Source organism: Poromitra crassiceps (genome assembly GCF_964638095.1).
Source record: "Poromitra crassiceps genome assembly, chromosome: 5".
Taxonomy (NCBI): Eukaryota; Metazoa; Chordata; class Actinopteri; order Beryciformes; family Melamphaidae; genus Poromitra; species Poromitra crassiceps.
The window spans coordinates 28,165,104-28,188,481 of record NC_139642.1 but is presented as its reverse complement, the minus strand read 5'-3'; the positions used below and the strand labels follow the sequence as shown (position 1 = coordinate 28,188,481).

General features: G+C 43.1%; 1 protein-coding gene across 1 annotated transcript; it reads right to left on the bottom strand.

The window, feature by feature from the left end:
* Positions 1 to 2,394: 2,394 nt before the first annotated feature.
* On the bottom strand, positions 2,395 to 9,785 carry scn3b (sodium channel, voltage-gated, type III, beta; the record flags this gene model as incomplete). The annotated part of the gene is made up of 4 exons (XM_083636600.1): positions 2,395 to 2,537; positions 6,772 to 7,000; positions 8,307 to 8,488; positions 9,731 to 9,785. The coding sequence occupies 4 exons, from the start codon at positions 9,783 to 9,785 to the stop codon at positions 2,395 to 2,397; spliced, it is 609 nt and encodes a 202-aa protein (XP_083492726.1).
* Between the last annotated feature and the right edge of the window lie 13,593 nt (positions 9,786 to 23,378).

The following is a 23,378-nucleotide window of genomic DNA, read 5'->3' as shown; positions in this document are numbered from 1 at the left end:
ATCTGAATCTTCACATGCAGACATCGAATTGTTGAATTAATATTTGGTTTGTTGAATACATTAAATAAAACATCTGAGGAACAATTTGAAACTGAATGCAGTGGCTTGAAAGGTAATATGATCGTTATTGAATTTGGGGGGAGAATAAAACTTTATCATTGACTTTAACAATAACAATAACAATACCAATAATAACTTTTATAGCTAAAAGTTAAGTTCAATAATAATTTAATAATTAATCGTTTAATTAATTAATAATTTCAAGCCACTACTTTCAATTTACAGTACTTACACGATTTACACTTCCTCAAATAAATTCTACCACTTCTCATAACACATAAGTATCCTCTAGGGTGACTGAGAGAACAATGGAGGACTCGTGAGTAGGTGAGTGTTCCAAAAATGGCTGGGATGAAAGCCTCGGGGGGCAGTAGGAGACAGAGCGTGTAGCAACATGACTCAACTACAAAGCTGCACAGTTACTACGAGTGGAGGAACAAACAATGGGTTGAGAGAGCTGAATGATTCAATTGATTGAGACATTGATTAGGATCAGACTGAGAGAGTCACATGTAAAATACCGTGTCACTGAGAGCGAGACAGGCAACCGCTTTGACAACTGGCATGGCTAGGTAGTTTTTTCTCCTGCAGGCAGATTGGTGGAGAAACAGAGGCATGTCTAAGACCCTGTGGTATGGTAGGCCCTCTCTACCACCAAACACCACCGAATGAAGAGGATTCACCACAGTGCATCAATCATGTTAAGTACTTAAATGCTTATAGCCTCAGAGAGCAACACTTTTAAACATTATCTACTGCTCCCGCAGCCACAAATGAGAGAACAGTTTACCCCTAATTTGTGAATGTCACCCCAATGTACATTTACAATCCCGGAGAGAATTGATTTGAGAAGATGACAAATGGCTATAATTGGAGAGGCTACAGGCTGAATATCTGGATGCGATTACAAACTCCGGTTCTGTGGTTTCATAGAGAATTGTTTCTGCTCACAGATGTAGGTTCAGGTTGAACCAAATCAAAACACATCAAATCACATACAGTAATAGAATGTCCTCTTGACAGATCATCTGTGTTCCCTCTCTTCCTCCAATAGCATGACTAATGTGATCTAAGCTTACTAATGTATCACTAATATACATTATAACCTTAGAATGTCGTAGCGCCTACAGTAGATACAGTGCAAATCCATTCAGGCTGAGTGCTAGCCAACCATAATGGCCTCTGTGAGTGTGTGTAACTGCTCATCTGCAGCTGCAGGAACTGATGGAGTCCAGAGAGTTTGAAACATTCAATCACTGATGTGGCGCTCCATGATCTGGACTTGGATCAATGAACTTTCCCTTAATGCTGACAGCAGAGTGGGATATCTACTTCAAAAGCATCAGTCAACAACCTTGTCATGGCTCCACTGCTCCACAAAATGTTCAATCTCACCTGCCATGTCCATGTGCTTATTTTATGTATTTAGTAAAGAAAGGCTCAGTAGATTCGAAAAGGTATTATTTAATTTCAAAACTTATGAAGAAGTAAAGATGTTTGCTTTTTCTGTTGTTTTTTGCAGAATCGCAATAGGCCTATTCTATCCACCTTTTTATGATATATGAATAAAACTGAAATTATTCAGTATATAACTGAGAAACTACATGTGTGTATTCTGAAAGCAAATGTGAGAACTAAATTGTGGAGTACATTATGCTCTATGCTGCACTGGACTGTAAAATCCTTCTTCTTTGTCTGGGAAATGCTGGCAAACCACCATAATTGGATCAGTACATGTGCTGTGTCTTACCCAGGCTTGTTCTGTTAGGTCACAAATTGCCTGTCCTAAATTTGTCGCCCTAGACTGACTGGCCTAGTCAGCAGCATGACCACCCGGTCGGTGCTGACAACACAGTTTATTCAGGCCCATGTGTCAGTCCAGAGAAGGTGATGCAAAAATCTGTTTCTGGTGGTGCAAAATGCACCGGAGTTGTACGTAAAAGTGTTAATAAATAAATAAATAAATAAATAAATAAATAAATAAATAAATAAATAAATAAATAAATAAATAAATAAATAAATAAATAAATAAATAAATAAATAAATAAATTTCCCGGAGGAGTAAACAGTGCTCAGAATTATCCACACACCACATCTCTCTCTCTCTCTCTCTCTCTCTCTCTCTCTCTCCCTCTCATTTTCATTCAAGTCACCCTCCCCCACCTTTACCTCTGTGTGTGTGTGTGTGTGTGTGTGTGTGTGTGTGTGTGTGTGTGTGTGTGTGTGTGTGTGTGTGTGTGTGTGTGTGTGTGTCGAGGTAACATCTACTCTTCATGGGGTCCACCTTCCTGGTGTGTGTGTGTGTGTGCGTGCGTGTTTGTGTTTATGCGTGACTCACGCTGTATCCTGCTCCTGCTCGTCAGACCTGGAGATCTTCCTGTAGCAGTAGACCATCTCACCCACGAGCCAGAGGGTCAGGAACACCAGAAGCAAATACATCATGATCTCAGAGTACAGCGCCGCGGGGTCGTTACTGGCTGTGGGAGCACACACACACACACACACACACACACACACACACGCACACACACACACACACACACACATACACACACACAAACACACACCAATGTGAAACATGGCTTATTAATTACACGTCACACACATCAATGATTTGTGTTGAAACATGAATAGAGCAGGTTAGATGCTAAATGGTGCTGCCTTTCTCAGGAAGCTTGTACCGGCGATCAAACCATCAATCATAATAGAAACGCTAATACAGTATTTCTACAGTAGGCCTCAGCAGCCTACTTTCATGTCACTTCATGGCACTTCCAACTGGTGGACATAAGCCAAGTTGTTCAATAACAAATGGTGAAACATGCTTTCTGGTGCATTCTGTCCATTATAGTTTGATGTACAAATTCTATGGCATTATTATGGTGCAGTATAACTGTATTTGTGGTGCAACTGCTAGAAACTCTAGAGAGCTAAATCAGATATAAGATGGATATGCAAAGTCATAGTGGTTCTCAGGACATCACTCAGATTGACCATTTATGGACTTGATCGTCCAACACCTTCATATTTTATGTACTGAGAATAATACCTGGTGTAATGTTGTATATAGGTTATATCAAATAATAATAATAATAATAATAATAATAATAATAATAATATAGTCATATCAAACATCATTGCGTTTATATTTTGTAATTTGAATTAACATCCCATCTGGGTCATTAAATAAGAACCACTGTGCCAATGAACTGGTACCAAACTCCAAAAAGGTTGCTGACCAGACAGTTGACAGCTTTTTACTCGTTTGATTTAAAAATGCCTGCAAATAGAGGCTGCTGTAATTCAATCCCCCTACTAGATGGGAGTGGACATACTGTATATGTGATTACCAGATCCTAATCCATTTTACTACGCTGGCAGATGATTACTGTAAGATTATACCCAGCTTTAATGTGCACTGGCCAAAGGCTTTTTGAAACTTGATACCACAATGGTATGAGGAGTAAAGGAGAAGTTGTAAGTGTGTGATAGAAAATAGCAAACTGTAGTATATTTTAGAATGTTACACTTTGTAGTAACATCCAATTTACACAACTCCTTTTCCAGGTACAAACCAACCATTAAGATACAACTAAGCCTATCTCTATATGCCTCTGACAACAAACCATACCAAGTCCAAGCATAATAGAGATAAGGGCCAGTTATACAGACAAAGGGAGATTTAAGTATGGTGCCAAAAATATACATGTTGCACTGTATATTCGGTCAAGGTGGAAAACAATACATTCAGCAAGCCAAGCATTCAGGAAGCAGAATACATTACCCCTTATAATATATAGCAAAGTAGTTGGTTTGAATTAACCCCTTCACTGACAACAGAAGACAGCTTTGATAGACAATACAGACAGACAAAACAAAACAAAACACAATGATTATTATTCAGCACAACAAAAGGGACAGAAGGAAAGTGGCATTGTTAGTGGCAGACTGCCTTCACTCTAATGCATCATTTAGTGAAATCAACTGCTCGATAAATGTATAATAAAATGCACGATCCATTTATAGCGGTCTGATAAGCACTGTGTGCAGCATCAAAGGAGAGGCATACAGCACTAGGAGAACACACAGTACATAGAAGTCAACACACCACAGGCTGTGGCTTCTACCAGGAGGAAGGCGGTTCTAAATGAACACACCTGTGCTACATTTCTCCAGCATGCACGCCGCAGCCAAATGGTCATTATTTCACATCGCAACTGAAACACTGTTTCAGTCCAATGTAAGAATCTGTACAATACTTTCTCATGATCAGTTGAGCTCTCAACCTGAACCTCCTTCAATACAATCAGCTCAGTTGATCATACATGCTATGATTGGAAGTTGACTGACACAAGTCAATATTATGTGGGGTGTTGTTCCAGACTAATGCTATGTAGGTATTTTAAACCCCAGTCCACCGTTGCAGTATACTGCCTCCTGCTGGCTGCTGCTGAAACACTACTGGCCGACTATTGGCTTAAAGACACTATCACTCTCGATCTGATTGACCAAGCTGATGATACACTGAAAATATGTGAGAGCTAAACATAAATTATACATTTGTGTTGTGGCTGTTTTCTTTGTATTTGTAATGTTTGTAAATGATTAAATAAAACATAACTTAAATGAGTATACTGTAACCCCGGTTCTATGAGTAATTTGAGCGAGGCGTTTTGCTGGATTGGCCGAATGGGGTGCCCATCTCGCCATGGTATCCCCAGAAGTCCTATCTCACAAAGCAAAGCATGATTGGCTGAAGTGTGAGGGTGACACGTCATTATGATAAGCATCTCGTCTCGCCCGCCCGGTAAGAAGGGTTGTTTGGCGAGATGCCTCGATCATATTACTCATGAAACCGGGGTTATATTCATAACCTTAAGTTCTATTTCATAATAATCGCTCAGCGTCTTGCTGAAATGGGATGCCGCAGCTCCCGTAGTGCCAGACAAGCTTATCGAGCCTTGCCGCCCCGCAGAGGAGACGTCCTTCTTCCAGTTAAGACTCCAGGATCAGTCGTGCCACGCACGGGGCTGAGAGGTCCAGCATATACAGTACAACCGAACAAAAGTGAGAGGCGAGGACATACACACAAATGTCCTAGATCAACACTCCTCTGAATGAGGATGTGGCCAGGCCACAAGTAGCGTGTGTGCAGACCCAGAGGTGGCTGCACACTAGGGTGGGAATTTCATGACGGCCTGTGCTGTCGTTGCCCCTCCCTTTGGCCGTGATGCCCTGAAACTGGACATAACACACACGCCAGCTGCTCTCCAGGTGAAGCAGTAAAGGCAGCAAGGTCAATGGGAAAACATGAGCCAATCACGTTAGGCACAAAAGCCGGGTTGGGTCTCAATCTGTCATGAGGGACAGATGTGTTGCTGCCAAGTTGGAGGTACCAAAGGTCTCTGGAGACGGGGAGAAACCTGTGTGCTCCCCTCATAAAACTGCAAATCAGCTTGTGCTATTCAGCCGATTTATCTCCAAAACCCAAATGGCAAGCCGATATGGCTGCCATAGATACACCTTGACGGTGGAAAAGGCTTTGCCTTCATCCAAAAGATCCCGTAGGAAGTCCAAAATGGCTTCCACAGGATACAGAATGTGACCTTCTTTTTGGCACCATTCCTCAAATAGCCTCCACCTGGCCCCATATGAGGATCTGGTGGAAGGCGCCCTGGTGCTTTACTTTGGATAGTGGTAATCACTCTCTGTGAGAGCCCCATGTCTGAGAGGTTGTGCCGTTCATGGGCCAAGCCCACAAAGCCAGACGTTCTGGTTGTGGGTGGAGCAGCCTGCCCTCGGCCTGTGACAGTAGGTTCCAGCATAGGGGGAGTTGTCAGGGCTGGCTGTGCTGCATCCAATCAATCTCCGGTTCCACAATTTTGGGGTGGTAAATACAAGCGTTCATTTTCTCTCTCTCTTTTACAATAACAACATGAGCCTGTCCATTGCAAAAATAAGCTCTTTTAGTGGACGTATGGGCTGGAGCCGAGGCATGCGCACACATCTGAGCAAAATCTTTTGAAATATTGACCAAGATGGTGGCTGCCATCTTGGTCAATATTTCAAAAGATTTTGCTCAGATTAGTTAATTAGACACGAAAGTTACAAAAATAGGCTCCAGGTTTAAAAATACTGAAATTGTCCTTTAAGCTAGCTAGCTCCAGGCATGAGATATGCTTATGAAATAATGACGTACGCTGATGTGGCTTTTATAGTGGTGACCACTCCCCCGCGTGGAGGGACACGCATCACGGCCCAATCAAGAGAGGGCTTTGTGAGATAGGACTTCTGGGGTTGCCATGGCGAGATGGGCACACCATTTCAGCAAGACGCTGAGCAAACATTATGAAATGATAATATTTTGTGATGCAGCAGATTGTGCAAATTGCAAAAAAGCTGTAAAAACAATTTAAACTTCAGATTTGAGTCACAGATATCCTGGGACTCGTGTCTATTTTGGGTAAACCTCACCAATGCACAATGCCGCCTGAGAAGCACTTAATGGCATACAGTACATAAGTCTGTGGTCTGAATACCCAAATGTGCAGTTTTGGGATTAAATCCCTGCCACACAGACGTGTCTCAACACAGAATCACAGCTACACTGAACATTGAGCTTCACAGGTAAACGCTACCAAGCATTTGGGGAAACTGGCCACAGAACAGGGCAGGATAACATGGAAGAAAGTGACAAGATAGTGGCCTCACCTTTCGCTATCACCTTCAACTCGATTACCTTGGTCTCGGTGACCGAGGGAGTGAAGTAGTCAAACTCAAACTGGCGAAACACTTTGCACTCGTAGGTCCCACTGTCATTGTAGGTGACGTTGAGGATACTAATGGAGAGATCCTGGAGGTCCTGGCTGCCGATCCACACCAGACGGCCGTGCCACCTCCCCTCCATCTCCTTTGGGCGCCCATTCTGATACACAAGTATCTGGGAGAGAGGGAGGGGCAAGCAGGCATGCAGAAATCATAAATGCATGTGCATAGGCTGATCTATATACATTTATTTGTGTATTTATTTATTTGCAAAACTAGCATTCCAGTTTACCTTTAATCTAACTACCGTAAATTCCGGACTATAAGCCGCGGCTTTTTTCCCGTTTTTTGGCCTTTTTTGCCCCCTGCGGCTTATATAACGGTGCGTCTTATCTATGGATTTTTCCAGCAAACGGCCACTCGGGAACCTCCAAAATCTATGGATGTTGGTATGAGGCAGAACGAGAGCAAGACAGACATTATGAGAGCGAGACCCTGATTGGATGATGTTGCAAAAAATGTGCCTCGCGACCTGATTGGAGCACTGTGCCACTACGCTCTCTCAGCCACTACGGTAAAACACCCTCCCTCCCTCCTCCCTCGCTCCGGGGGGAAAAAGGCAGCGATTGAGCCTGTAAGACAGTCTGAATGAAATTGAATGTAACATTCCCAATTCTATGTATTACATTCTAAAAAACTAACAGCAACATTTTGGAAGGCTAAGCCACACAACTAGCTCGTTGTAATCTAACATCATGCTTCAAAAGATGGAGAACTGGCTGTGTTACGACGATGGCGGCGATTGAGCCTGAAAGCCATGTCTGAGACAGTAGCGAGACAGGAACAACAACAGCAGCAGCAGCAAAGGATCATGCACAAACCCGAGACGAAAGGGACTGTCCGTCAGGGCGCGGACGACTGTGTGTCAGCAACTCCCTCCCGACTACCAGGAGAAAATTACAAACTTCGGCGAATTCACACAAAGAAAGATCAAGGAATATTCCATCGGACCGGAGCAGATCATAAATATGGATGAAGTGCCTTTGACGTTCGACCTGCCTCTCACTAGGACTGTTAACAAGAAAGGTGAATCGTCCATCACGTTGAGAACCACAGGTCAAGAGAGATCGAATTTCACTTGTGTTCTTGGCTGCACAGCAGCTCCCGCCGATGGTGATTTTTAAGCATCTCACAATGTGTGATTTTGTCTGGGGATTAGTGACCTGACTTTTGTTTTGTTGAAATGTTAATAAATGGGAGCTTCCCCAAACAGCCATCTCTTTCCCGACAATCCCCTCTGTGCACGAAGCCTTACATATGGTAATTAAACATCAAAACACCCGCGGCTTATAGACCGGTGCGGCTTATAGAAGAAAAAAATAGTCACCTTTGAAGGTGCGTCTTATAGACCGGTGCGCCTTATAGTCCGGAATTTACGGTAGTCATATAATCTGCCATACAATAATGCAGCAGCAACCTACTGATATTGGATCCGGAATGATGTCGTCTTGGTCTTGTTTTGGCACGTAGTACCAATCCACCCGTGTCTCGTGGCTGACCTCCTCCCTCCTCATGCAGGCGATGCAGGTCAGCTTCATGCGTTTCCCCAGGACCGCCTCTGTGTCCGACGGGAGATTCACGCACACCGGCTGGCTGAAATGGACTGGAGGTGCATGGAGGCATCACACACATGAAGCAGACCGCCGTGCAGCTAACGTGATAAGAGAGCTCAGTCAAAATGTTGGGAGCTCATCTGGCATGTTGAGTTCATCATCATCATCATCAGATATTTACCCAATATTCATAGCTGAAACAAACATACAGCAGTGCCTTTCTTTGAGTTTTTGAGAACAATATAGTTCATATTATCTCTTTGTTATTATCTCTTGGTGGAGTAGCACAAACTGTGATGGTCAGTCAGAGCAGTCCCAGTCTTTACTCAGTGACAGTGACCGTGAAAATACAACCACACAACACTACTGTGGGAGCCACCATTAGTTATAAACTCATGGCCCAGCATCAGCTCTAACTCTTAGATTGAGCCAGACACAAAGTGTGTTCAAAACTCCAGTAACTGTTGACTTGAAATGTGGTTTTACAGCCAAGTGACCAGTAGAGACACAGGTCAAAACACTGATATGAACACAAGATCATCCAAACCAGTGATGCACTGATGATGGTCCCATGCCCAGTAAGAAGGGATACAGGGAGGGGAGGTGGCATGTGGGAGTGTAGGAGACTGACTGGGAGATAGAAGATGAATCAACATGGATAACAGAAGAAGATAACAGGTGAACACAATATGGAAGGCGATAGCACACAGGAGAAGAATGTGGGGGATTACGTCGTGAACACCAAAGCAGTACTTTTCAAGTGAAGTGAGGCAGCAGTGTGAGAGCTCTCTCCACGTGGATGTCTTTGTATGACTGTGCTGGGTACTCTCTTATATAACCCAGAGCCCCCTGGGCAGACACTGCCAACATCGATTAGCCTAACGTTACATCTCATGGGGGGTCATGCGAACAGATGGAAACAGAGGGTAAGAGAGAGTCACAGAGGAAAGCAGAGAGAGAGAGAGAGAGAGGGGGGGGGGGGGGGCATTAACATACCCCCATTGCTGTTCAGTCGATCGACTCAAATAACACCAGTGAGTGGCGTTTCACCCTGCGGCTGTCAGCGTGGCGGCTCTAAAACTGGGGGTTGAGTTCACAATCAGTAGCTAATGTAGGCTATCTTTAACCTTTTGAAGCTAATAGCCAGCGTCAGCGTGAATGTTATAACGTTAACAATCTGTGTTAGCTCAGTTTAGCCTAACTGCTGGAGTAGGCTAAAACTGATAGCCTATATGCAACATTCATGTTAAAACAAGCAGCACTTATAACATTTTGCACAATAGGTTACTTACCGACAATAATCAGAAGCAACAGAGTATGCAGCTGAACTTTAGCTCGCGTTATCATATTGAGCTCTTTCGGCAGCTGCCTGCTTGCGGACAGAGCTCCTCTAAACTTTTGCGTGTCGGAGAAGCGCGCTGTTGTTGAGATGACTTCAGCACCGAGGACAGCACCTCCTCTCCGTTCCGCAGATAAAGGCGCTGATGCAGCTTCTCCTGGATCGAAAATCCAAGTCTGTCAGTCAGGAGTGATCACATCCGATTTGGTGAAATGCTCGTGTGCCCATCCGTATAGTTGTTTAGGCTTCCAATAAACTGGTCATCAATCATTTATCTGCCCAAGAACACATGTCTGATGTCAACGGCATTATCCCAGTCGGTGAAAGATCAAACAAAACCTGTCTCCATGATGGGAAGTTAAAAAAAAAAAGAACCTGTGGATTCCCAAACGCCGATTCAGCCCCTTCTTGCTGTTGAGAGCTCTGCCTTGCCCACAGACGATAAATGTAATGAATAAAGTTTTCTTATTCACCTCTCAAATAACAACATTATTAGTTGTTTTAAGTGTATATATTCCTTCTACGACTGACCAGCAGCAGCTCACTGCCTTTGTTGTTTTCAGCAGTCACTTAGCGCCGTGGCAGAACCTAGGGCTTTGATACGCATGCGTGAGTCACTCCCTCCTACACTATAATGTGCCTGTCATAATTGTGTTCTGAGTAGGCAACTTATCATGCAGTCCTTCGTGTGTGCGTTTTCTTTTGCATAAATTTACTGTAGGCGGATTTCTATAAATAAACCAACAGATCCAGCCTGCTGTTCACTTTGTAATGGGCTTTCTAGTGATAACTACAAAGCAAATTCTGATCTATTCCCATGACAACAACACTCTATAATGCAGATGAGTTTAATCAATCAGCTTTATTCTTTCAAGAAGGGGAGACAAGCAGTCCTTGTAGAGGGTTATATAACCTTGTTCAGCAGCTGCAAGGAGAGCGTTCACTCTTTTAGACCAGTGAGCCATGAATTTGTATCCGTTTCAATTCCCCTAGCAATGTCTGCTTAGAGCCACAATGCCAAACAGTGGTCAGAGGCTCCTTGAGGAGTCTTCCAATGTTATTGGATATTGTAGCCATAGGCTTATACAGTACATGCTTCAGCCTGCAGTAACACAGGCTAACAGTATAAAGCATGTTTACAAAAAAGTACAATCATACCTACATGTATTCACATAAATGAATGATGTTGCATGCATGCATGACTTCGTAGTCCTTGTGCAAACATGTTACAATTAATGGTATACTGTGTTGTCCATGTCAAATAAAATACAATTAAGCAGGATCCATATTCTGCATTTATAGTGTATGGATCCTAAGCACACACACAGACATAGCCTCTATTATCTTGGGCTTACTGCAGCATATTGAAGCTGGTACACAGGATATACAACCCACTAATCTAATGATGCTGTTTCATCCTCTGGTGTTTAGCAGTAAAAGGGCCTGACCTTTCCGCAGTATTCTGTCTATATTTGGCTACAAACCATTACTCTGCATGACTGCTCTCCAGCACAGCAGCCATTACCCTTCCTCACTGATATTATTTTTCTTTCTTTGGTGGTATACATTACAGTACTTAGGGTGTAGTATAAATCTTATTTTAAGCACTTCAGATCCTTTGGATCAGCAATTCAGGAAGAAATTGTTTGTGAAATTGAAAAGAAAATGAATTATTCAATGCTCAAACCCATTAGACCCATAGTGTTATAACAATAGTCATACCACCACTCCTCTCCTATACCCATCACACATACAGTACCTGGGCCAGTGTGGGCTGTAGTGCCAGCAGCATAATAATGTTAATTATGGAACCCCTCTGCCTAATTATAGTAGTGAGATTACCTACAAACATGACTGACTGTAAATTGCAGCATCTGTTTGCATCTATCACATCACAAACCCCCCCCCCCCCCCCCCCCCCCCACCTCAGATGTTTTTGATAAATCCACCAAGAAATCAGCATTACTGTAACCCTGTCACATGTAATCTGTTACCTGATGACTCTGAATACAGCTTCCCTGAAAATAGATCTGTTTGTTGACAAGACGAGTTGAGGTGAACCTGTGGTGCATTTGCATCCTCGGGCCTTAAAGAGCCACAGTAATCTCACTGTGCCATCACCGTTTTTAATCTAGCAGCCGATATATGGAGTAATGACAGGCTTACTCTCCAGGAGGACATAGGGTAAATCAAGGGTTTAATATTACACCATGATTTACTCATTTTAATGCTGCACATATATAGTATAATAACCACTAAACATGATTCGACTGGAAATAATGTCAAATAGTTTATATGTGCAAAGATGAGTGAGCTACTGTATAAGCACAGTGTAGAAGAGTTGTAAAACACCCACAGGAAATAGGAAGTGGATTGAAAGTGGGTTTTTATGGTGGCACTGTAGTGCTCGTGCTGAAAACCCTGTTAACAGCAAAAAGGCAGTTGAGTGGGCCCTTGTGGTGCTGCCTGTCAGTATCAGCAGTAGGCTCTGAGAAACAGACTAAATATGGCAGGCCTGGTGGAACCGCATCCTGCAGATAAAGAAACCATGGCAACAGTAAGGCACAGTGCCATGGTGATTATAGGAGGCCAGCCTAGCGACAGCCTGCAGATCAAGACAACAGAAAGCTTTAAATCCAGTTGTGTCTCTCTTACAGGCAACAGTGTTTGCCTATACGCCTCCACAGAGCAGTTTAACTGAATGCTAATGGGATAAATCGATTTCAAATAATGCAGTCTCTGCTTTCATTCATCAATCATCCATGGTTGGGTATTATAGACTTAACAAAGATGGGGGGGAAAGTATTTTGTATAACTGAAGGTAAACATGTGTAATCGTGTGTGTGCGTATGCGATCGTGTGTGCATGCACACGTGTGTGTATGCACACGTGTGTGTATGGTCCCTGAAGGAAATAGGGAGATTTTCAGGGAATTGGAAGGATTTAAAGATTACAACATGATTACAGCAGACTGACATTGACAAAACATGTTGGAAATTGAGATGCAAATCTGCAATGCAGCTCAAAACAAACGTAATGGTAGAATGTGGAGAGTGTTAGCTGGCCCTGTATTCATCTATCCAGCCATCTAAAAGGCTAAGTCCATCTGTCGCTGGGTTGACTGCATCTGTATGTCCTGCAATCTACAGTAATATATCACAGTGATGTTGATTCCACCTGTGAAATTATTTTTGAAATGTGCAATCACAGGATAGATGAACCACAAAGAACATCGCAAGCTCTCCCAGAGGCACTATCCAGAAATATTTCATGCAAACAAAACTGTAAGTATTTCGAGAGGGTTACTGAGGGGAAATCGAACAAGGTTGTGTTGTGGAGAAATGGAACAGGGAAAATAAATGTTTCAGACTACAGTGGCAGCTGCCAAAACAACATACCAGCCAAAATAGGAAAGAGTGAAAGTCCACTCATGTCCTTGTCCTGATTTCAGTCAAATCACCAGTGAAGCTCCATGTCAGCCTTTTCCAAAACAACTGAAGTGAACAGTACAACGTATTTTGTAGCCAAGCAGTTGCAGTGCAGGTCCAAAAGTCTAATATTTACCCCATGATCTCCTAGATGTTGTGCACTTGCAGTGGTCCAGTCCGGTCACACTACAGCTATCTGGTGGAAAAGTCTTGCTGCCTTGATGTGCACCTCGTCACATTATATTTCTGAGTTTGAATTGAATGTATTCAAATATGTTTTAGTCCAAGAAAAACGGGGGCCATTATGTAATTCATATTTTAATATGTTTATTGGCTAAAAGTTGTTGTATGCAAGACACGTACCTACAGTAAAAGATGATTGTCATATCTATATCTTGCAGTATTCAACCTTCCCATTTGTATTTAACATTTTATTGGGTTGTTCAAATGTTGTACCAATGTTTGGCTTCAAAACTCAGTATTTTCACTTCAGTTGTTTTGGAGAAGGCCGACATGAAGCTGTGCTAGCTAGCTGTAGCTGTAGCTGTGTGCATTGTTTGGACTTCAGTGGTGTTTTCGATTGAAATTAGGCTGAGTACATGATGAGTGACTTTTCATTTTTTGTTGAACTGTTCCTTTAAGATAACATACATGTACTGTACACAGTCATATGTATTGTGTGTGTGTACACACACACACACACACACACACACACACACACACACACACACACACACACAACTGATGTGTTGCTCCTAACCACTGCAACCACTCATGACAGAGATTCATACACTGCTCCAGAGCAACTCGCCATAGAGGCATGACACACTGTCCTGCAATGAGGGTGGGAGAGACACAGATCAGTGGCACATAGCAGCTAATCTAAATGATAGGGGATATAATCTCAGGGAGCCACTGAAATCTCTCCCCCTCTCTCCACACATACACAAACACACCTACAGGGCAATGCCAAAGTCTACCCAGAGGACTTGGCAGAGGGCTATAAGCTAACACTGATAGCAAGTGAAGACCCTGTTCCATCTGACCTTCTGAATTGGCTCACAGCCTAGCCCCCTGTAGGAATACTCACTTTCCATTACAGGACCCAGAGCCTTGCACTACAAATGGACTAACAAAACAGCAGAAGGCAGCACAATGCATGTATACTGTACATTCTGGTGCAGGTCCAAGAGGCTTTAACATAATGCTGGTGACCTTTAGTCCTACTTAGTCTGTTGGTTATAGAGAAAGCTCACCAAATGGGAAGAGTGAAGGAATGACTCGAAGACCTGCATGTGGGAGAAAGAAGGAGAGGGGGTTTGCTGTAGTCTGCAGGCAGGAGTCTGTCCAGCATTAAGACATGTCATGCTGTGTTCATCCAGCCAGAGGGCGTGGTTCTCAATAGAATATGGACAGGAACAACACCATTCTTAACAGCTTGTGTAAACGCCTGACATGGAAACTATGTGGACAAGATGACAGATTGTGTCATGCTGTTGTTGCCAGAGATTATTTCTGTCTGCGATCACATATAATTAAACACGAAACAAGAACACTGCTGAATTATTGTAAAGCCAATGATAAGATTGAGCCAAAATAAGATAGAGGTCACTTTGGCCGTTCTTTTCCAGTTGAACCACCTCCACCACAACATTGTTTTCACCCCCTATATTATGTGTGTGTATATATATATATATATATATATATATATATATACCGGTACATACACGTGTGTGACAGAATATTGTACTTACATGTACATCACCATTATACCCTAATGTGAACATCAAAGAGCTTAAAGGAACACTCTGCCCATTTTCAACCAGCTTTGTATCATTAGAACATCAGTAGTATATCGGAAAACTGTAAACGGTTTTGAAGTCTGTCATTTAATTTGACAGTTATTGAGTGTTAAAGTGTGGACCAGTGACATCACTGGTCCACACTAACTCAAATTAATAACTCATTAACTCAAATCAACTCTCAATAACTGTCAAACTATTCATCATTCGTCTAGTTTGACAGTTATTGAGAGTTGATTTGAGTTAATGAGTTATTCATTTGAGTTAGTGTGGACCAGTGATGTCACTGGTCCACACTTTAACACTCAATAACTGTCAAATTAAATGACAGACTTCAAAACCGTTTACAGTTTTCTGATATACTACTGATGTTCTAATGATACAAAGCTGGTTGAAAATGGGCAGAGTGTTCCTTTAAGATTGAGAAATAATGGTAAGAAAACTACACAAAATCAACGACAAAATCCTCCAGTCACACTTCCAGCTTCTGATCAGTAGGCCCCCACATATTATCAATATCTGTATGGCCCGTTGTGTTTTCTATTTTGATCTGACTATTCAGTTCCTGTTTTCCTGGACCGTCATGATGCACTGGCTCTTGGCTCTCTGGCATCTGGCGGTCCTGCACTGCGTCAGAGGCCGGACTCTGGACGGTGTCGCCCCTCTGACGGTCCGAAATGTGACTCTGCAGTGAATCGCTACCAGGGCCTCTGCTCTCTACTGTTTGTTGGCCGTGACTCTGGCTGATTGGAATGCTGGTCTGCCACTCGCGGTCAGAAGGACTGCCCCCCTGCCGGTGGGTGGTGCCGCTGTCTGTTTGCGTACGCTCCCCTGTCACGTCTTGTGAGTCGCTGTCACGCTGCTGGCACTGTCTGATCTGGCCTAATGTGATTTGGAGCTCGTTGAGGCGCTGTGATACATAGCGTCTCTTCAGCTCCAGCAGGACTGTTCCATTACGACTCAGGGCAACTGGGGACTGAGCAGTTGGTGTTGCTCCCTGCAAAGAGAAAGAGCAGGGGGGCGTGTGTTGTATTGTAGATATAATGTGGTAAAAGAAACATACATCAAAAGCATGTGCATGTGCATGTGCACACATACTGTAACTAGCACCGTCTCTGTTTCAGACTTGTTCATCTATCCATTTCTTGTGGTTCAGTAGTGAGTTGATGGGCAGCTGTCATTTCTGAGCAAGTGTGTGTGTTTTAGGAGTTGTTATGATAGCACCAAATGTAAACATGCAAATACAGGCTTACAAATGCACACATGCACACACTAAAATTCACACACACACACACACACACACACACACACACACACACACACACACACACGGACATCTGTATGCACACAGACACACACGCACACACGCTACACACGCACACACGCTACACGTAGGACTTGCTTTGGGAACAAACAAATGACTAATAGATAATTTGTCCCATCACTACACATATTCAGTTCTCTATGCAGTATCCATTCTGTGAATTATGTGGCATTACAAATAATTACCAGCATATTGCCAGCACTGTGCTCTCTCTCCCTTTGCCATGTGTTCATTTGAGCTCTCTTCTGTAGCTGCACACTCAGCTGCAAGAACGTCTCATTCATGCGGTCGATTTCCTCCTCTGTACAGGACATCTGGAGCAGAGGAAAAGGTCAAGTCAGTAATGTGGCCAGTCCAGCTTGGAGGACAGTGACTTTTCTCTATTGTGGTTATAGACAAAGATCATTTATGGATTGAGTTACCTGGATAGGTGTGCCTTTTGGTGATAGACCTGCAAAAATAAAACGTTCATGGCCACTTTTGATTCTTGACAAATGAACAAATGGATTTGTTTTTTGAGGTTGTATACAGGAGCCAACATAAGATGTAAAGCCACCTTCAGAACAGCTTCAGTCCTCCTTGCAATACTAGGATATTGAACCTTTCTTCAAGAATGAAAGCCTCGTGATCTTTGAGTGATGAAGGGAGAGGCAATCTACTTCACACTATTTCACGCTTCAAATCCTTCCATAAAAGTTAAAGGATAGACATCTGGTGATTGGGGAGGAATGTAGGGCATTTGACTTCATCTTGGTGTTCATGAAACCACAATTTAATAGTAGTTTGTATGGGGCACCATCATCTTATCAAATATGGGAGCTTCATGAGGTAAGTGCAATTCAGGCACCAAACTTTTCGGCTTCTTCAAAAGCTGTCAGTTGCTTCATGCTGCTTTGAAAAGTCATGTAAAAGCAGTGATTGTCAGACAACTGATACTTAATGTTAATTGGCATTTTAGTTAATAAGGTACACCTGTGGTTACACCTTCCTGTGTACTTCAAAGTTAAAGTCCTTTTTCATGGTCTGTTATTTTGTTCATCCCCCGTGTAGTTTAGGCCAGAGACATCTTTGTCATTGATTTTACATGCAGTAGACAGTAGACAGTAATATAACTTAACTGCAGCCTACTGTAAATAAATAATTTGTCTTACCCTTTTCTGTTTGTTCAGCTGGACAGTGTTTGAGGTCCCACATGAGCTGCTCCAACTTGAAATACTTGTATTTCTGAAGTCTAGATTGGAAGATACAGTAGGTGAACAAGTCATTTAATTGCATGATATTCCTTAAAGGGCATGTTACACTCTTCTGTAGATATTACGCTTCTTACAAACCTGCTAGCCAACAGATGTTCAGTGAATTGTGCTTCAGTGGGAACTCTAACATTGAGAAAGTCCTCAACTAAAGCTCCATGCAGCCCCTCTGAAGCATCAAAGTGAGACTGAAAAGAAGACAGAAAAGTGTTATCTGCACACACGTGTACACTCTGCAGATCATGTGTGAGGCTGAAACAGCTCTGACATACTGTACCTTTGTTTTGTTCCATTTGAAAGAAACATTGAACAGCTGAAGGCTTACAGCTGAAATGGCCTGATGGAGAGCTTGCATAAACCTCTGGGGATTGGATCCTGCAAAAAAGAAGAAGAAAAATCACGTCATATTTTATCCAGGGAAGATTACATGCTTTCAAAGATGATTACCAGCGCTACCATTGATTAATGATGTTATATTACCAAGGCACAGAATAAGATTGGATTTCAGGACGTGTCTGTCTTTATGTGTTTATAACTCTTGATTACCTGAAGCTATATGGGCCATGGACTGAAGAATGGTAGCAATGAACTGTCCCACATGCTGAAGCTTGGCCTCTGACAGATAAAGGATTTGATTGGTCGTGTCAAAATAAAAGTCACCAGAGCAATGTGTCAACAGACCCTCATTAGAGGAAGAGGAGGAAACAGGAAGTGACTTGGCCAATAGCAGAAGGACAGGGGGAAACAGGGGACAGTTGCCAAGCAACTGCATCACTTGGCAACCAAACAGGAAGATGGCCGAGTGCTGTGGTGAAAGGTTGTCCAAGGCAGTTGGAATGAGGTGCGCAGCAGGTTCCTCCTGAACAGGATGCTCTGTAACAGCTAGAATAGAATAGAAGATTATTTCTGCTGCATATTTGTCATATTTTGGTGTTGCATTCATCATAGTTTAGTTTCCTTCTGAGACCTTGGATTGAACATTAAATAGTGGCATTGTTCTTTTATGACTTTTGTTAGCCAACACAAGTGTGTCTCTCATTGTGGATATGCTGACCAGGCTCAGGCTCAGCTATGGAGAGGTTCTGTAAAGACTGCTGGATCTCTTGCAGGGTCCTGGACAGAGGAGAAATGGCTACCAGCTTAGACAGATCCTGGTCACTCAGACAAGGAGCCGTACTTGGCAGACGGACTGGAGAAGACAGAATAAAGATTATTTAAACTATTAAGCTGAACCTTAAATGATATTTGTATTGTTTACAATACTGGAATGGAGTGGATTTTGGGGAAACACTGTTCTCTGAAAAAGTTCTGTCTTACCTGAATCATGGGGAGGAGCATAGCACATGTGGGTGTCACCACTTTGTGTGTATCCAGCTTGCAGTTCACAGTCTGGGGGAGCAGGCATATCCTGGCTCTGCCAAGCTTCTCCTGTCAGCCGGCATAAGAGAGCTTCCACTGACCTGAGAACAGCTCCCAGTAACGCCAGAGAAGCCTCAGCTGGGGTACGATGTCCACGCCCATGCATGAAACAAAACAGTGAATCATCCTAATTTTGTGAATAGAGATGACTGTGTTTGTTTCCTTGGGAAATATTGATTTTTCTTTGCCCATTGAGCATTGCTTTCATCATCTTGTTCACAGTTTTACCTTGTGCATCTCCCTCTCCTACACCACTACTGGATGCTTTCTCCTTCATAGCATCTTGGAGTAGCAGCTCTTTAAGAAGACTCAACTTCTTAGCATCCATGTTCTCGAAAACATCCTGAAAGAAGATGCACAACTTCACAATGTGTTTTCCCCCCTCATGCCACACACAGCTACATTACATTGTTACGTACGTATAGCATAATATGGAAACTTGAAGCGAACGTATCATAATTGCAATGTATTGGAGATAATCGTATGTTAAATTTGACTGCCACTTTTCTCTAGAGATAATTTCTTTGTGTCGGCGTAGTTTCGTGACGAAAGTAAATCTCACCCTGAGTGTATCGGTCTGCTGGCAGATATTCCTGTAGAACTCCTGTGTGTCTTTGCGGTGGCGGGCCAGCTGTGAGGCCACGTGGAGGTTTTGATCCTCGAGTTTGTCGTACAGAGTCTTCACATTGAACTCCTCCAGCTCACACCGCCCCAACACACCTCCTGGATGGGAGAAGTCAATGTCACTACTGGTAAGTATTGGTCGGACCTCTAGAAAAATCCACGTAGGTATCTGATGATGTTTTTGTAAGAATCACGCCAGGTCTTGGAAACAGAGTGTGAGTATAGAGAGGCAAAGTGACCGCCTACTTCCTGCTTCAGCACTGTACCAGAGATTTTCATCCGCCCATTTATTTTCCCATACACATTTCGCAAAATACGTATAAAAATAGTTTTACTGGTTCAAACCAAACGGTACAGATATATTTAGAAACGGGAGAGATCGCATAACATTTCACTGCGACCGAAACGTTAAAAAAAATGCGGGTTTAAAGAAAATGTTTTTTCAATGTTGTTTTTTAAAGTTTTGGTCCCAGTGAAATGTTCTATGGTCTCTCCCGATTATAGCGTTAGCTGAACCGCTTGGTTCGACGAAGGAAAACTATTTTATAAGCATTTGACAAAATGTCTATGGGAAAATAAATGGCGGATGAAAATCTCTGGTACAGTGCTGAAGCAGGAAGTGACGTTCCACTTTGCCTCTCTATTTACAGTAAGTGGTTAGTCTCATTGCCACATACTCATTTTCTTGTACAAGACTCAGTATTTTATTCTTACAAATATTAAAGTAAAACCCTCTTGTTGAATGGCTGCACCTAACCTAATCTGCTTTCATTGAACTTTATAATAATACAGTGGACTCTACATAGCCAGCACTTTTAGACAGCCCAGAATTAAGCATGACGGATGATAAATATTTCAATTAAAATTGCAGAGCCTAACTACAGAGCTGGAGATAACCTCACAAGTCATTACACTAGTCATTATTACTCACATCACAGATGGGGGAATGGGCTGTTAATGGCTACCTGGTCATGCCTGACTGGTTTTGCTGGCCACGGACAGTGTCTTGGAGAAACGTCTCTGGAAACATTTTTGACGTTTTTTTTATTACTAGCTTGTCAAAGTGGTGCCATGATGGCCTTATTAATCTAATCAAGCATGGTGTTACAGTACTGTAGCTTATGACAGATAATTGAGTGTCAGGCTCTTTAGCAGGCAATAACTAGTGTCCCAAACGTTTAAATACACCATCTTCTTATCTTTTTTTGACAGGTGATATCTAATCCTAGACAGACAGATCCAATTCTATCCGTTTCAGCCAGCATTAGGAATGGCCCCCAGAAAATAATCTTTTGGATCCTATGATTCTGATGGGCAATGTGCACTCTCTCTCACCCTTCCAACCATCACCACTATCATTTAAAAATACTACTACTACTACTTAATAATAATAATGGTGGTGCCGGCGTGGCGAGGCAACACATACGAACACAATCCATCAACTGAGCATGCAAATGCTACCGACTGATGATGTGATACCCATTGATGATGCTGTCATACGCACACTGATGATGTCATACCCCATAATCGCCAGTGATGGCCAGACTGAATTGTGGTTTGGCAAGTGATGACTGATGTCATAGCAGAAATACCCACTGATGATGTCATAACCACACTGACTAATGATGTCAGACATTACATAAAAGGGCAAACCTACGTATGTATGTATGTATGTATGTATGTATGTACAGTACTAGTCAAACGTTTGGATACACTTTCTCAGGGAAGGTGTGTTCAAACTTTGGACTGGTACCGTATTGTATCTATGTATGTATGTATGTATGTATGTATGTATGTATGTATGTATGTATGTATGTATGTATTTATGTATGTACCATCACATGTATGTGTCTGTTTCATTTTCCTTGGACACGTTCGCCTGACAGCATTCGTACTTGACACAGGTACCAGCAGAAGTCCCAAGCAGACGTTGACCCGGATATTAGGACATTATGGCCGATTTAATGGCCAAAAAACGTCCAATTAGTCATAGCACTACCCACAGCAGCCAGCAGGTGACACATAAACACATACACACACCCACCCATGCGCCACACGCATGCACACACACACACACACACACACACACACACACAAAAACACCAATTAGTGATATAAAACTACCCACAGCAGCCAGAAGGTGACATACACCCCCCCCCCACACACACACACACACACAGTGATTGCATGCATCAAAGGGCACATCGTCTCCAGTCTCCATCACAGAAATGAGCACATGTAGCGCGCAAACTTTCTGCTAATGATTTTAGCAGGAGACAATGTTGAAAGCGGGTTCAGGCAATGTTTCACAGCATAGGCTAATAAAGACTGGACTTACCTCCCTTTGTGACAGCAGGCTCCTCAGCTTCTGCTCCCTCTCCTACACCCCTACTGCCCAGGAGGCCAGCTTGGCTTAGGGAAACTATGCTGAAACACAAACACATAGGTGTTATATTAAGAAATCTCTTTTTAACAGTCATGAAAATCAATGCTGTTTTTTGTTAATAGGTAGGCCTATGTGTGTGTGGATTTGCTTGTGTCACACTGTCAACTATGTCGGCATATTTGCTTTTTATTTGATTTTACATCATTAAAAAGAGAGGAGATGAAAGATGAGAAAAATAAATGGGGATGGAGTGTGATATTAGTCCTAGATTAAATGCAGGATGTTGTGGCTATCCGCTATTATGTGCCTTAGCCAGCTGAGCCACCAGGATGTCTACCATCAACTTTGTGACAGGTGGCTAAAACACAACATGCATCAGCTCAGCTGACAGACCTGTCTTCGTTGTAAATGTAGTCCACCGGAGAGAGCGGCTCCCCCAGGCTGCGCCACTTGGGCTTCGTCCTCCACTGGGAGAGGAGCTTTGCTTTATTGGGCCTCATAACCAGCGCCGTGAAGGTCAGAACCAGCACCAGCACCAGCAGGAGACTCAGGACCCCTGTAGGGACACACACCGTTAGCATACTGTCACGATGAGCCGATGGATCGGCAGGGCTAATTAAGCAGACTCACGCATGACAAGAGTCATGAGAGACTGATGAGGAGACCGTGAAGAGACATTCCCTAAGGTGAGAAATACGAATACCCACCTGTGATCACTGCCCAGTCAGGCAGCAGGTTGAGTCGGTGCTGCTTGACAATCCCATGTTTGACCAGCTGTGCCGGGGTCATGGGCTGGAAGACGGCGGCCCACGGGTCACACTCTGTCCCCTCTTCGCTGACCACCACCACCATGCTCCACTCTGGGACGGCACTGTCCACAAACACATACTTCCCTGTTTCGGAAAACACATGGGCAAACCTGAGGAGAAGAGAGGAGAGGAGGATGGATCAGAGAACTGAATGGTATTTAAGATGGTGAATACTTGGGCCTCTGCCTGCAGTCTGGACTCTATAGTACCTGGTGGAGTTGAACCTCGTCTGCTTCATGAGTATCTGCAGGCGTCTGAAGGCACCAAAGTCCCAGCTGGGGTTACTGTTGAACAGGTGGTCTTTCTGATACACTGGGAAGTGGCTGAGACGGCGGTCTTGGGGTATAAATGAATTTAGAGCAAAGTTATAGGGCTCGTTAATTGCGTTATAAACAGTGATGAAACCAACACTGACATTCATGCTGTTTTGTGCTGCATACAAGAACAGAAATAAATGTAAAGTACCAGTGTGGTTGATGGTGAGCTGGAAAATGAGCATGTCGCTGGTAGAGAGACAGACAATGGGATTGGGGATACGAGGGGGGACAGCGAAGTCACT